At 34.8% G+C, this 17,436-nt stretch overlaps 1 protein-coding gene across 1 annotated transcript in view; it reads left to right on the forward strand.

Moving 5' to 3' along the window:
- LOC124203482 (myosin-11-like) overlaps nucleotides 1-17,436 on the forward strand; it is a 57,564-nt gene that overhangs the window by 11,061 nt on the left and 29,067 nt on the right. The window contains exons 3-5 of the mRNA XM_046600157.1: nucleotides 7,779-7,908; nucleotides 8,001-8,200; nucleotides 8,253-8,432. Coding sequence (XP_046456113.1) covers nucleotides 7,779-7,908; nucleotides 8,001-8,200; nucleotides 8,253-8,432 — 510 coding nt within the window. The remainder of the gene's footprint in view (nucleotides 1-7,778; nucleotides 7,909-8,000; nucleotides 8,201-8,252; nucleotides 8,433-17,436) is intronic.

The following is a 17,436-nucleotide window of genomic DNA, read 5'->3' on the forward strand; positions in this document are numbered from 1 at the left end:
CAGCAAAGCAAACAAAGAAATGTGACTAGGCTTCGTCAGAGGCTTTAAATGAATTTAGTGAAAGAAAGGCCATTCAAGCCGAAACGAATAGTCAGCAATTTGCAGCACTGGCTTCTGCATTAATTTCTTACATTAATCAAACAAATCCTCAAAGTAGTTCTCGGACTGTTCTTACACTATTTGAAGTGTGATTTTACAACAACTCAAGAAGACCCCTAAGACCCCCCCCCCCCCCAAATATTATCCCCAGAATCAAGAAGGGGGACAATAGATTTCACTTTTTTTTTGCTTAACATGGCATTCACACACGTAACTAGCAGAGATGTTCAAGTCTTTTATTAAAAACGTGAATTGGATTGCTATATGACAATGATGAGATTTTGGAAAACAAGTAAGTACCTTCGTCCCCGAGTAACATTTTGTAAGTTTTATTAATTGTATCTGAGAGTTTTGACAATAATTGAGATATTTGCCATCATAATCAATGGAAGACCAACAAGTGAGTAGAATAATTGACCTATAATCCATAATTAATACAGGAGATTTTTAATTTCTCCTCCAACCACAGTAGAACAAAGGACATTTCTTCAGATATGCTCAAACTAAGATAAAAAAAGGTCGTCCAAAATAGATATTGTAAAATATTATAGGCCTTTAATGCAGAAATTTACAATTCTAGCCCTAATGAAGGTAAAATAATGTTTTGACAATTTTTTTTTGCCAGATAATGATGGCATTTTTTTGTTTTAGATAACTTTCAAACATTTTGGTACCAAACGCTGCTTGTAAATCAGATCATTGGCCACCCCTGCCAACATTATTTCTTTCTTTCTCTTGACCAGACTGTTGAAAACTGATTATCACCTATTATCAAACACCTACAAAAAAATGAAGCCAAACCCATTAGCAATTACGGATTTTACTGGAAGTTCCTTCAAAAACATTGTGCAATTGGCAGATTTGCAGATGGGAGGAAAAAACTTGAAAGTTTTTTTATTAAAACAACATCATCAGCTTTTAATCAAGATGAAATTTAAAGTGTTTTCCATCAAATAACCCACTTGTCTTATTATTCGGCAATCTTGTGAGAAACATTCAAACAAATAAAGTACATTCATCTTGATTTTTTTTAAAATTTATCATTTATCTTGTATCTAGATATAATGTTTAATCACTTATCAAGATGTGGGCCATCTTGAAATAAACACATTCTGTGAAAGAGCGCTGCATATCTCATAGCAACAACAAGAAAAAGTAAAGCCAAACACATTAGCATCAGTTCTTTGGAAACTCCCCAGAGTAGTCTTTTATGTTACATGAAAACAACATCTAAATTCCATTTTTGAATTGCATAAAGGAAAAAAAGACTTTCTTCATGGAAATTTTCTTTTTTCCAATCTCGTCGACCGTTCCTGATTGACTAACCCCCGCAATGAAAATAAAAAAGTCCACTCTAAATATTTGAACACAATTATGGGTATTCAATTGAAATAAATTAAATCCTTTTTTTTTTTAAATTTAGTATACCGTTTACAAAGATAAGGAGTACATTCCTAAGTTTAACATATAATCAATTCCTCCCTAACACCAAATAAACAGTTTGAAAATAATTTTTTTTGAATGTCTACTATCTATATGTTTCTCCATAGGCCCTATACTGTTTGCACCTGATGATTTCGTGAATTCATACATGCAAATTGACCCTACGGCCGGTAGGCCGTTGGAAATTTGTTGAGTTCATAGGCCTTGCTTGATTAGATTGAAGGCCGATGCATTATTAAAGGGAAAAAATTTATCAGGAATAAGTATGACCAATAGAAAAGCTTAAGAAGTAAATTCTGAAGTGAAAGCTGAACGTGATTCAAAAAATGTTTAAATAAACTAAAAAATCATACTTTCCCATTGAATAATAAGACATTAATCCCTTCAAATTTTTTCGAGAAAAGGTCAATAAGATGTTGCAACGAGAAAAATGAAATTATCTTATTTTAAATCCTGTCCCCACATAAAAAATTGATACGTATACATGTCTTGTTATAACGTAGACGAAATGAAAGAAATTGCTCATCTATTTTTTTTTAATTTAATAATTTAAAGTTCTATCAAAACTATCATTATTTACTTGGACTTGTATAGGATAATCACAAGAAGCAATGTGAAACATTGCTCTTTGAGTTATGAATCCACATTTATTATCACTAATGTGTGCCTCTGTTTCCTTTACTAAAAAAAGTCATGTTATTTTATAAATAAATAGTTTTAGAATTTATAATATCTAAATTTTCTTTCCATTGACTTTATCCAAAATAAAACAGACCAAATTGGAGACATGACATTTCCAACTTTAAATTCGAACAATGTTGTGGAGTGACCCTAAAATATAATATGGAATTGAATTTATTTACCACATAGCATTCACATATTTCACGTTTTATTGAATAAAGATAGATTTTAGCCATAATTTTTTTTCAATCTTTTTGGATCCACAGATTAATGTCGTATTATTATTTAGATGTGGTGAGGCCCATGTTTTTTTATTTGGCAGGTAAGTAAAGTGAGTGTGATAAAGAAGGCAGCCAAAGCTGCCATACGTCTTTGGGTCCATGTCCCTTTGTCGACGGCTTCCACGAGGTGATAGGCAAAGTGGCTAGAGACACGATCGTATTTAAATCAGCATCAACGCCTAACCAAAATAGGGGGCCAAATCATCCACTTTAAAATTTCTTTCGTGGTGACTATTGCCTGATAATTCAATCGGAATTGTTCCTTGCGGGAGGAGCCGACTGATTTTTTAATATTTTGACCTTTCTCACCAAATCCCCGAATCTCGGGGTGAGGAGGGGATCAATTTGAAAATTCAGTTTCAATGGCCTCTGACTTAGACCAGAGAATGTATCTGGTCCGAACATATCTGATGCATTGTCCCAATCATCATATACAACATCAAAATCAAATGCACTGTCAAAGCCATATAAGCCTTTCAGCTCTTGCATGACGTTAATCCAGTCGGTTTTTTCTACCAGGGTGCAAAAACATCTTCAAATAACCCATGGCCACCTAACCGCCCAAAAAAGGAAATGGAGTTTTTGTATTGATTCCGACACCACATGGTGGCATAGATAGGATGCGTCGGGTTTACTCGAGAAGTTGGTCTTGTCCTTGCTCCTTCCCCGTATTTTGAAAATTAACGTTATCGAATACACAATACAGTCTCAATCGCCGAACTTTTCCTTCTAGCTCCACACAAAGCTGATAAACTCGGCCATCTTTAAAATTCAAATAATTTTGCTGGTCCATACTCCATACCAAAAATTCTGGACCACACAAGCCAAAGGGGGGGGGGGGTGGTCTAAAGGCCGTGGACATCAAGGTGGATCTCCAAAATCAAAGGTACTCACCGTCTAAATTTTAAAATTAAGTGTCGTCAAACCCAGAAGGGGGTCGCCTTTTTGTGGCGATTGACGATGGTTCCAAGAGATTGTTTTAGGATAGTGTATGTTCCATCATATCAAACCCTTGGGTATTAGGCTATTATTGAGAATCCTACTTCAAGACATAGTTTCATCCCATTCTTCCCTTTTTCAATGTTGCAAAGAGCAATCGCAAAATTACGTGTGTCGGAAGTTCAATAACTACGTAGTATAGATAATAATAATAACCTATAGTGCTAGAAAGCTGCAATGTTCTTCGAGTGTCTAACTCTGCATGCGTAATAGACAATTTCTCGAACATTTCATTTTTCTCTGTAGTATTTATCTCTATAGAAACACAAAGAAACTTTCCCCCAATGATTTCGCAAAAACAGTCGTTATCAAAACACGACAAAAAACCTGAGTTAAGAAAAGTTAAGTTCTCTTTTAAAACCATAGTCTGTTACCTTAAGCTAATCTAATTAAATGCTGATTCCTTCAACGCGATTGCAAAAAGGGAGATCAGAATGCTCACGTGTTGGCTTTCGCAGCTGGTAAAGAGTCGAATGAGCGAGACCTACTTCTAACTACACGCACTTCCTCCATCTTATATTTGTTTAATGCTACTGACATGATATTTTTTTAAAAAAGGGATTCAAGCATGATCTATAACTCAACTAAATTCATTTCTGATTCTAATGGACCTTACATTTAAACTGAAAGTTCCACATTCACAGAGTTTTAGCCAGTTTGACGTGTTTTTGTATGAAAAACACTAAAATTGATGTAGAAGAAGCCATCCAATTTCAATTACCACATTGCAGCAAAGAAAGCTGAAGGAAAAGGCCCCGATGAAAGAATTAGGAAAGCGACCTTGAAACGCGACGTAATTGGATAAATTGTGCAATTTCCAGGAAAAAAAAGTAGATATGGCGAAAGTTTTGTCGTATCCACTTAAACCGCAACCCCTTATGTTTCAGTCACATCAATGGCCAAATTTGAAAATTCCTTGTCTTCTCCTCTTTCATTTTTTCAAGAAAAATCTAGCATTAAGAGACCCGTCAATACATCTTGATCTTTTCTTTTTTGTTTTCTTCTTTGCGTGTCTGGCTGTAGCACATGCTGTTGTTGTTGCTGCTAATGTTATTGTCACTAAAGTTCCAGCACCCGCTCCCGCTCCCTCTCAAGCACCCGCCCCGGCTCCAGCTCCAGCTTCAACCCCTGCTTTCGCTGCAGCTGATCCTGTTGAAATTGAAACGAAATTCACAAGTTTATTTCACGGAAACACATCAGTTTCCCATTTCCATTTTCTTGTGAACTAAACTATTTTTTTAAAATATAAAACGAAAACGAACACGAATACAAAACGTTGCTAAACTTTTAATGTATTTATCATGAACAATTACAATTTTCTCAAATGATTGAAAATATTTGTATATTTGTTTGTATGAATCAAGGGTTTATACATCAATACAAATTGGACTTGATACATAGGAAAGAATGAAAAAGCGAAGGAGTGGACAAAAAGGTTGCAAAAAACACATAAACTGAAAACGGCAACGCCAAATGAAATGGCTCAACAATGGGTCGAAAATCACAATAATCGTGATATCTCAGACATCTGAACGAATTTAAACAAATGCTTTTGGATTCTGAAAGAAGGATGAAACAGCTACATTTTCCATCAATTAGTTGTTTCTACAAGCCGAATATACGGTGAAGAGCGATGCGGACGGAAGAGAAGACTTTGGGTTTTCGTGATATTTCACGAATTTGAATACCGATTATCTCGGGAACGAAAAAAAAACAATCTGGAATGTAGACCGCTGGAAAAGCCTTGTGATTCTGAGTAGGATAGACCTATTCCGGATTTTTAAAGTTTCTTTCCGGATTACAATCCAAAAACTACCTCCGGAAAAGGGGGTATTTCGGACGCCTTTGAGTCACGGATCACTTGTTAGAAATCAGAAGGATGAAGAGTAGTCACTTCAATATCTAAGGGAAAATAATAAGTTCGTATGTGCAATCTAAGTATACTAAAAAAATTGGGGGTAATCCAATTACTGTTGTGGGTACTATACATACAATAATCAAAGGACATCAAAGATTTCTATCCATGACATATCCTGAATATAATGTTATAAAGAGGTTTTTCTCATTCCGTACGGCGAGGATGAATTCTTGGCGACATGACGTCCAATAGACGTCTCCCAGATGACAGAGGCCTAGGATAGATCGATAATAAAATCTTCTGTGATAATTACTGTTCGTCCAATAAGAGTTGTTTTATAATCAACAAAAACTATAGAAATTTAGGAAAAAGTCTGGATGACGGAAGTTCTTCAACGACGTTTTCTCTTAGTTCTTTTTCCCCCTCTCCCTTTGTATGAGAGTAACGTAGCTAACCCTGTCGTTTTTCTTCGACGGAAATCTATACACTATTACAAATCGCTAACGCACTAGACTAAACAAGCGGTAACCACTAAAGTGTAGTTTCGTGGTGAATCGGCAATGGTGTGCTTACACACTTTTAAGTGTGTCACTATCCATTTTGAAATTTACGATTTCAAAGTCTAACATTTATAACGGAAGCTCCCAAACTTTTTGGGTTTCCAAATTTTGGTCTAAAGGAGTATATTCTTTTTATGATTTAAAATGTCAAAATAAATTAAAAATAAATAGCATATTTTTAAAAAATAAACGATATAACTTGTAAATGATGTTGGTGTCATTCAAAAGTTAAACGCAGCACAAGCCATTATTTATCTGGCAACCAAGCGTGGAGAACGAGTTGGGACCACGCTGCGTTGCCAGATAAAATAGAAAAACAAAACATCCATAAAATGGCCTATTTGTCAGCATTTATGTAAATAATTGAAATTTTTTAAGGAAGTTTATAAAAGAAAAGTTATTTCAGTCCTTGAAGAGTTCTGAAGAGATGAATAGTCCTATATTGGGCTAAGTGTTTTTTTTTTTTAGTAGAATATTATTTAAAAATATTTCCTTCCTGACTTTTTTTTGTTTGTTTAAATTTTTGCCAACTTTTTCTGTGAAAGACATGAAACACATAATGTTTCGTAAATGGCAAATAAAAAAGATTCCATTCAATGGAAAATTGAACAGCATGCAATCTCATGGTTGAAGTCATCGATACCCACCCAGCCACCATTGTTAAAAACTTATCGTAAAAAACTTAACAAACCTACCCTAACCTAACCTATCCTAACCCACAGAGGAAGAGATGAAGGAGAGACAACGCCATGTTAATAAAACGACTACCAGCAACACCCCTTCTAAAAAGTTGCCAGGTTGAGAAAATTGTACTGCATGACCAGGATTGCCAGTAGGGTTCAGGTGACTTATATTTTGAATTCGGTTGTCATGAAAGTTTTCCTGTTTTGACAGTTGTCTTTTGCTTTTTTCATTATATCAATATGTCAGTCAGCGTGTCACACAACAAAACGAGTCACTTTGAACAGACGACACGACTGTCGTCATGGAAGCAGAATTTTTCAACTCTTTAACTACAAGGAAGTTTTTTTCAAAACTGGCACCCTTTATCATCCAGTATTTCATATTCCAGTCCAATTTCCTCAATCTGGCATCTTTTAGTAGGGGGTTTATGAGTAGGTCCAATTCGTTCTGATGGGCTTATGGAGCGTTGTCTCTCCTTCTCTCATCCTCAATGCCTAACCTAACCTAACATGCTTTAATGTCAAATAAAGAAAAGGTATTTCTTGGAAATAGCCAAATATTATGTGTTTACCATGACATAAGAGACTTGAGAGAAACGGTTGCCACTTGGTGGTTCGAGTTTGCCATCTTGGATGATCATTTTTCCACCTTCGTTGCAGCCACTACTCCAATTATAGGCATGTTTTGGGTTTTTTCTTAAGCAAGGGGAAGAAAGGAGGTACTGATGGAAAGACAAAAAAAGAGTGAAAAAAGAGGGATCGAACCCTTTCTTCCCCAATCTATTTTTCCCTTCTTTTACTGTTTAACGGAAAGGACCCCCAAATTACGTTCTGTCTCAGAACGTACTCCGTCTGCAGAAGTATGGCCGTGGGTTCATGGCTCGCAAGAGATACCTGCAATTGGTATGCAATCCCAAGGCATTTATGATTTAAAAAATGGTTCACGGTTTCTTAGCCGGACGACGTTATCTTCGTGCACGTAAGAGCATCATCCTATTGCAGTGCTGCTAGCGTCGTTGGTTCATACAAAACTCTTCGTTTGAAGGCCCGATCTATCAAGCACGTCAAGAATCTCAACAAATGCTTGGAAAAAAAATACGATGCAACATAAAATTGAAGAAATAAACAAAGAGCTGATTTAGTGTGAACTAGTGTGAAGCAAACCACGGATTAGCCAATAAGTTAAAAGTTTCTGTAGGACTGATTGGTGAACTCGAACTATTAGTAAAACCATTGCAAACCCAACTGGATCGTGAGAGAGATGAAAAGATGGATCTCGTACAAGAACGTGACAGGGTTGAAATGTACGATTTGACAATATTCAGAAAGAGCTCGTTGAGTCAACTGAAATCAACCAAACTTGAAATCAGGAAGTTGAATAATCCATCCTATGAAGACTGGACCAGGAACGAGTTATGCTGGATCAGGAATATGATCAAGAAAAAGCAGCCTACCAGAAATTGCTTCAGGACTACCACGAGCTGGAAGAGCGCATGGAAGAAGCTGAGAGAGAACTTGAACTACTTTGTGAGGAACCAGAGAAAAGCAGCAGGAGTGAAACTGTTCTTGGCTATTCCTGCAACGCTTCGAACATTTGTATGCTCAGCAATGCCAGTGAATGAATCGCAGATCTTTATGATAATGGTAGTTATGGATCAGTTCTTCCCTAATCGGTCGGACAGCGAAGATAATGGTCTGGTTGTTAAGCTGAAACAGCGGTTGAAAACGTCTCGTCGTTCTTCCAAAGCCCGAAGCAGTTCAAGTTCCTCTGCTCGAATGGAGTCTATTTCGTTCTTTCTATTTCCGATCATTAGACACATTAATTGTGGTAAGTCTGGAAACCATATAAGGAACAGGTCCCGCAAAGGGCACATAAAAATCAACGTATGACCCTGATAGCATATCGCATGAGCTAGATCTTTGGGACCAATCATGGCAATTCATTCAATCCAAAAATCGTTGTTACCAATAGTAAAACACCCAAGTAGATAAAAAAGATGGTCATATACGACAGTTCCGTTCATGTTCCTTGGTTAGTTGGTGGCTCAATTTCTTTGATCGGAATACGTGGATGACTATTTTTTTTTCCTTCAATAGTGAAATCGATATTATATTCCAACTGCAATTACCGTTTTTTTATACACTCAGAATTAAGATTAACTGTAAAAATAAATTTTACTCCATAGAAACCAAAATAGTCATATCCTTCACACATGGCCATAAATTTTTTTTCGAATTGGTAAGCATTGTTCATGTCTGTTTTACACATCCAGCCCGTTTATAGGTAATTCAATTTTATCTTTGATTCTCACGTTGCACCATATTATGAAATAAAAATAGGGAAATGAGTCAAAATTAAAGCTTGTCAAAATAAGTACAGAATTCCAACCAAGCATTTATCCAACACATTTCCATTTGGGAACAGCTGGTACCCGTCTACTATTGGTCATTTCCACATGGTAAAGGGTTAGTTCCTCAATTTTACACATTTGTATTTAGTGGTCTACAATTAAGAAAGTTAATTCCATTTAAATCTTAACAATGTTTAACACTGTTTTTACCTGGATTTAAGGTACCAAATTTGATATGAAGGCAGAAAAACCCTGAAATCACTGTCTTTATGTTTATTAGCATTTTCTTTTAACATTTAATTGGCTATTGACCTTCGTGCTCACAGAATTCAGGATGTGAAGGAAACAAAATAATCCAGTGATGCTACCAGCTTTAACTTTTCATGTTTCGTCACAACGACTACGTTACGTAGTTCGTAATGTGATTAACTTTTGGGATTATAAGTTTCTGTAAATTGTTAAAAAAATATTCCTAGTAAAGATGACATTTTCTACCATAAAGTTGAAATAATCATTGAAATAACCAAAATTTTATATCTGAATGGATCATTTTCCATTTGTTCATTGCATTTGTTCTAACGTTTAGTATGCAATAAATGCATCACGTCAGACCTAAAATGTAATTTGTAACGCCAATGACCATATTATTTTCATATACTTAAACTTTTTAGTGCCTCCTTTTAAGCATTTGTTGCAGTCAGAGACAACGAAGTGTGAGTTAATTTAATCTTCCAATAATTTTTTCCCCAATTTTAGTTGGTGGAATGAATCAATCCATAGTTGGTATTTCGAAGTAAGAACGTTGGTTTAGACTAGAACTGTATTAGTTTTTTTAATTTGGCATTTTTCGGATCAAAATAATGATTTTCCGAAACTTTCCTCGAAATCCGATTTTGAACCCGAAATCTAGTTTAGCAGATTTTGACGTTTCATTGATGTTGTTTGTATGAAATTGAATGTCATTATGATAAAATTGCATTCCAGTAATACAAATGAACTGTTATTACTGCTAAATTATATACTTATTTTCTCATTACATTCTTATAGCTTACGAGGGTAAGCTATAAGCTATATTTATATCCAATTTTTAAGCGTTTAATTCGTCGGTCCATAAATGTAAGGAATTGGCTAGAGACACAGCAGCAACACACAAGTCATGTGACTGACTAAAGCCAGTGACCTTCGTTGCCCTCACTTCTGCGAGGTCAAGCTAACGGTTCTCGGCCAGAAAAGTGACCCCATTTGGAAAAACCGAAGCTTGACCTGCAGACATATCGTCAATATCGACTCAAAATGTTACGAGGTTCCACCCACCTATCACACATGACAAAGGTATTAAATAGAAAAGGAAAGTAAGGAAGCGAATAGTTGAGTTTGAACTTGAAAATTGAAGCCGATACCAGTGTTGTTCAGACCGAATGACCCATTCCATTGACCAGACCTTTGACTGAATCCTACCGATTACTTAAGATGAGCAGAATATTATGGTAAATCCATGATTTCCCAACTCTACATTATTCTTCATGTTGATAGCGTAATTCTTACCAAGTGACTTATTACATAAACGATGTGTCATTTTCTTTGCCTTTCACAAGAATAAGTTTTTTTTACTTATTTTGCATCTCAGCTTCCGTTCATGCGTCAAAAGAGGTGGGTTTTTAGTTTGGAAAGAGTCGGTTGTCGATAGTGCATCAGGTGTGTCGTCACTTTTGATGTCGTTGCTCTACTGATGATCATTAACTATGGTATGAAAGTGTAAAAATTCACAAAAACTTCTTCTCATCACGTGTAATTCAAGCAAATTGCACAAATTACGCAAAACATAACGCAAATTACGCAAATTTTCGTACACCTAAGACATCAGTGGTGAGCCCCTCTACATTTTTTAACCATTTTTAAGAATTTTCGGTATCAATTAGAAGGTATTTTGGGAGTTTCTTTCGTTTTTAAACACGAACAATTATTATTTTGTAACCGTTTAGGGGATTACATCAACTTTAGTTATGTGATCCCTAAACAAGATTCAAAGACAACTGAATAGCTCACCTATTGCCAGAACAAATCCTAAAGGCCACCACAAAGTGGTGTTATTTTTTTTGATTCTATCAATTTTATGCTGCTTTTGTATACCACATTTGATGCATGACTTTAGACATTAATTTGACATTACAATTATCAAATTACGAGTCAGCGTCAGCTATATGTTACAACACCCTAAATTTCCAATTTTCTCTGCTGTGATTTACGTAAAAAACAAGATTCCTTTGGAACTAGCCTTCGGGTAATTTTTTTCCTGTTTTTTCTCGAGGTTCTAGCTAATAACGGGGTTTCGCTCGCTAGCATTATCTAATGCTGGATCTAAAGGAGCGATTATCTTTCTGTTAAGTTCCTCATCATGTTCGAACAACATTCTAGTCTACGCTGGGTTGGGATATGTAATGTATCTTTTAGACACTGAAAGAGATTGATTGATTTAAAATAGAATACAGTTAATACATAGGTAGATTGGAAACTTTCGAGGTCTAAATTTCCATCATTAACATATGAAATACCAGCTCTGTTTTAACAACTTTCTGAAATGGAACAAATGCCAACTCTGTTCGAACATCTTTTTGGGCTGGAATGTAAAGTATAGATATAGATAAACACATAGGTCAACTGACATGGTCTAATTTTCCACCATTAACACAAAAATTCCCAGCTCTTTTCGAACAACTTTCTGGGCTTAGATGAATGCCAGCTTTGCTCGAAAAAGTTTTTATGCCTGTAGTTAAAGTAATTAAAGTGTAAGTAAAGTATTAAAAGTATTTTTTTAATTCTAAAACAGGAAGATTTAAAGTTAAGCTAAAACTTAATATATATAGCTAGATTGCAAACTTATGGCTATAATAAACTTATAACACTAAAAAGTGATGTGTCAGCTTTGTTCAAACAACTTTCTGAGATGGTCAATTGCCAGCTCTGTTCGAACAACTTTTAAGGCTGATATGTAAAGTATCTCTTTCACATTGAAACAGAAAGATTAAAAGTTAAGCTTTAACCTAATACGTAGCTAGATTGTAAAAAAATTACCCGTGCTTAACTTGACAATAAACTGACAGCTCTGTTCGAGCAACTTTCTGAGAAGAGATGAATGCCAACTCTGTTCAAAAAACTTTTTAGGCTTGGATGTAAATAATCTGTTGAACACTAACAACAAATTAAAGTTAAGCTTGAACCAAATTTAAATGTAGACTGGAATAAAATTACATCGCCTTATCTTCCAACATTAATATTTCAATTTTGAGCTTTGTTTGAACCAATTTTTGAGATTGCTCAAATGTCAGCTCTATTTGGACATTTTTCCGGTTCTTTATTTTAAATACTCCCAATTAATGTTTTTAAAACCCCACTTTCGAGCCTAGAGCAGAGGAATAAAACTTTAAGAACCTTCGGTATATTCGTAAGAATGAATGTTACCCTTCTGACGTGATGCATTTATTGCATACTAAACGTTAGAACAATTGCAATGAACAATTGGAAAATGATCCATTCAGATTTGGTTATTTCAATGATTATTTCAACTTCATGGGGGAAAATGTAATTTTTACTAGGAATATTTAAAAAAAAATTCAGTAACTTATAATCCCCAAAGTTAAACACATTACGGGCTACGTAACGTAGTCGTTGTGACGAAACATGGAAAGTTAAAGCTGGTAGATCACTGGCTTTTTTGTTTCCTTCACATCCTGAATTCTGTAAGCACGAAGGTCAATAGCCAATTAAAGTTAAAATAATATGCTAATAAACAGAAAGACAGTTATTTTAGTGTTTTCTGCCAAACAGTGTTAAACATTGTTGGGATTTTAAAGGAATTAACTTTCTTAATTGTAGACCACTCAATATAAATGTGTAAAATTTAGGAACTGACCCTTAACCATGGGGAAATGACCAATAGTAGATGGGTACCAGATGTTCCCACATTGAAATGTGTTGGAGAAATGCTTGGTCGGAATTCTGTACTTATTTTGACAAGCTTTAATTTTGACTCATTTCCCTATTTCTCTTTCATAGTATGGTGCAACGTGAGAATAAAAGATCAAATTGAATTTAAATTAAAAGGGGTGGGTGTGTAAAACAAACATGAACAATGCTTGCCAATTTGAAAAACTTATGGACATGTGTGAAGGATGTGACTATTTTGGTTATCAGTATGTTTTAGGTGTATCCTATGGAGTAAAATTTATTTTTACAGTTCATCTTAATGCTGTGTGTATAAACAAACTGTAATTTCAGTTGGAATATAATATCGATTTCACTATTGAAGAAAAAAAATAGTCATCCACGTATTCCGATAATAGAAATCGAGCCAATAACCAACCAAGGAACATGAACGGAACTGTCGTATATGACCATCTTTCTTATCTACTTGGGTGTTTTACTATTGGTAACTACGATTTTCAGATTGATTTCTAGACCTACCACAATTGATGTATCTAATGATCGGAAATAGACTGAACGAAATAGACTCCCTTCGCTAAGGGTTAACTGCGTTTTTCACATCTGCTTGTTTTTTATTTTCATGGACTTCTTCTAGTCAAATTATTATAAGTTATATCATATATCTTTAAATGTTTAAATGTTTAAATTCAGTTGTTTCCGTTTTAACACCAATAAGATTATTATAGTTACTGCGAGAAAATTGGGTGATGAAAAACATACAATGATTATATATGTGAATGCAATTTAATCAGAATTTTAAAAGATTCCTTTTCATCCGCCATTGGTGGTTGAAAATTTCCATGCAAAAATGAATTGGAGTTGATTGTAGCAAAATTAAGAAAAAGCTTTATGGGAAATGTTTTCAATTAGAAATTGCCAGGGTTTGTTTATCAATCTCAATTGACTTTGCACTTTTTAACTTCGACATATTACTGATGGCATGAAATACATATAAAAGTTATCAAGAAAGATTAAGATCGTCGTTTGTTACTTTACTTACTTTTTTAAATTGTGTTCTGGCGGAATCTGGCCCAGTCAATCAGACGAGACCTAGGTATACATTTTCAAAGATGAATAAAACATTTGGAAAAGTATTATTAATTAAATTTGATATTATCTAAAAGGATTTATTGCTACATAAAGTTAATTTAATTACTTTTTGTTTTGTTTTTTTTGTAATAAATAGAAATTTAACAAAGGACCATGATGGAAGGCGTTTGGATTTTGTGATGTAAAGCAATTTATCGGCTCTAGGATTAAATTTTATTGGAGAAAAGGAATAAGTTAGAAATGAGCTTACCACAAAATAACTAAATTGAGAGTTTCCACCATAGAAAGTTATCCTATTTATGAATCGTTGACTATGTAAGACAATTTTTTAAATAGCCCAAAAATGAATCAATACAACCGACTTTAAACAATCAGAATCCTAAAAAAGCTCTATAATGTAACTCAGGCTTAACATCAGATAACAAAATAAAACTTTGTGTATTCGTTTTCGCTTTTTTTTCCTTTGCTCTTTTTATCCTTGGACATTTTAAGAAATTGAGGCTGTTAAATCAAGAAAAACTTTTTTTGATCAGATATCACATTAAGAAATGAAACATTGCGAATCGTTTTGGGTTTTTGCCCACAAACGAAATGTGGCCGGTAGATGACTATTTTTTCGCTTTGAAAATGCCATCCCCAGTTCATATTCCCCTCTTTCCTTTCTCTTTGATTACGCTAAACATCGTCAATTAAAATTATTAAGCTAAAGGAATGCATAACTGTTACTTATTTTTATTTTTGCAAACTTAGAGACCCGAATGTTTAGCCAGAAGGCATCTAGTTTAGTTTTCTGTAGCATAGCCTACTGTATTTAGGAAGCCGAAAGGTTTGGCCTTTTTCTTGAAGCAAATATGCCTTCCCTTCCTCCAATGTTACCCAGCCTTCAAGTGGATCCACGGCAGCCGTTGTATCGCCTAGTGGCGATACATGAAAACTTAATTTTTCTATCGATATGATTACGTTCGCTTGGTGGCCTTTGTTTGTTTGTGAGTTGTGTTGTTTGTGTGTTGTGTTTGTTTGTTTCTGGATAAATTTCACATACTGCAATAAGTGCTTTTGGTAATAGTAAGCCGTCCCGTGTGCCTTCGTCAGCCCTTACGGCAAAATATTAATGGGGCGTTCATAAATTACCGCTCATAAGCCCGGGTGATTCCTTCCCCCTCCCCTACATAATTTCAACCACCAGGTGGCTCCCGTGGGTCCACTTGGAGGATGGGAAATTGGAGGAAAGGTTGGCAAAATGTGCTTCAATTTTCCACACGGCGGGGATGCCAAACCTTTCGGCTTCCTATATAGAGTAGGCTATGTCTGTAGATGGCAATATATTCTAATTTCAAATTGTAATTGGCAATGCTGTATATTTTTCAGCAAAAAACACTAGTTGATTTACTTAAATGGACGGGAAAAAAGCTCTGTCTCTAACATAGAATTTCCTTTAGTAAAATTTAAAAATATTTCCCCACACAAAGTTTCCAAAGTGATGGTTTTTGTTGATTTTCTATTGATGTTCTCCAAATTTTTTAACGAAATTTTTTTGAGATATAACGCCTCATCTAAACAGAATTTCAATTTTTACATTTTTTAAACATTTTAAAGATAAACCAGCATTAGCTGTGAATTTATAATGCCATAAACTGTTCTTCGGGGAATTCTGATGTCGCTTATTAAAGGAAATTATGGATTTGTAGTTCTATTTTTTGGAAATTAAAGTAATAACAAAATGTATATAGTTCTTCTCTTTAAATGTTCTTCGGAAACTGGAGTTGTTCGGTCGGATTTGTTATTTTTTATTTGAAAGTATAGTTCCATGTCTAGAATTTGTGTTTGCTTGGAGTTCTAATGTTAAAAATACATTCATAAATTTTATGCATGCGGCCTTGATGGCGTTTCCAAGTATCCCCTGGGATGTATTTATGTGTTATTACCTGTGGCACCTCTTCTTTAACCCTCTCCCTTCTTAAAGTCACACTATCTTCTTTGCATGGAATCGTCTTTGGTTTATCTCATTCTTTTTACTTTCTTTACGTTCTTCTACATCGTATTTCATTAATAGATGTCGTTTAAATAAAACATCTTTAAAAAAGTTCTCTAATTTTACTTAATAAAAAATGCAATTAAAAATACCAATTACGATCCCAAACGGAAAAAAAATTGTTCACGCCAAACATGCCATTCTCTGGCTTTTCCTATTTGATTCTCCCCAGTCATTAGCAAATATGGTCCATTAGTGATTTCAAAAAGATTTAGGAGCACAATTGATTTAGATTAGGCTCATAATCAGATGAACTCAATTAGATAAATTACAATCATCAGATGCTGTATATGTATATGCCACTTTCACTGGTTATTTAATGATCCCTTAATGAGTTTATCAACAAAAATGGCAAGAGAAGACAGTTCAGTCAGGCGCATTGCTCAGGAATAACCTTACTCCTTATTTATAATCAACGCCCCAAAACAGTAAAAAAAAACATTCATGATCGTGATGACGTTCTCAGGCAAAGCCAACTCGTAGAACGGAGTCTGTAGCGAAGGTGTTAGAAACACAAGAATTCAAGCGCGATATTACATTATAAGAATTTACCTTTACGAGAAGAAGGAATAACCCTACGAATACATCGAATACATTGTACAGCGAAAGTAGAATAAATAGATTTTTATGCTCAGGTAGTGTGACCTGCCGTAATCCCGTATTGGTTGGTTTTCTATATCAACAGCCATCATTCTACTTTGAATTGAATTTTAATTTAGAAGATACTCTGACTGGACGTCTGGCCTATCTAAGAGTCTATAACCACACTGAAAATCATGGCATGAATGGATCTTGTACCTCGCTGAAAACGTTTGGTTGTTCGAAAATTTTTTTAATCTTTCTCCGAATTTCCACGTACACGGTTAGCAAGGTGAACTCTTTCGCCGAATTAAGTACAAGGTCAACGATTATCACGTCATTGCTTATGGATTGAAAACTACAGATTTGTGTCGAATAACGCAATCTAATATGAACTCATGGAGGACGAATCGACACGATAGTGTCAATGTAAGCTCCTCAATGGAAAATATCGACTGATTGCACCAGCTGATGACGGCCACACGACAACTCGTTCCACTCATGATTGATGTCCATCTTTTATTGCTGCTAACGATAATGGCAGAATGCAAAAGTATCATTAATCACGAGCTCAACAAGTAAAATATCCTGTAAAAATTGTATTAAGCGCTAAGTCGTCTAGGATCAAACCTGGAATACGACCTCTACTCGTCCTTCAACTTTTTACTTGTTAGACGAAAGAGTTCGATTTGTAACGTTCACTAATTTTCTTAAGTCATGATGGCATAATTATTTTAAAAAGAGCTGAATTGAGCTAACTTTTAATAAGAAGGATATAGACTTTCGTTTAATAAAAACTGCTTTGTATTACAAATTACTTAATTTCAAATAAATGGCGG

The sequence above is a fragment of the Daphnia pulex genome, chromosome 10, assembly GCF_021134715.1.
Source record: "Daphnia pulex isolate KAP4 chromosome 10, ASM2113471v1".
Taxonomy (NCBI): domain Eukaryota; kingdom Metazoa; phylum Arthropoda; class Branchiopoda; order Diplostraca; family Daphniidae; genus Daphnia; species Daphnia pulex.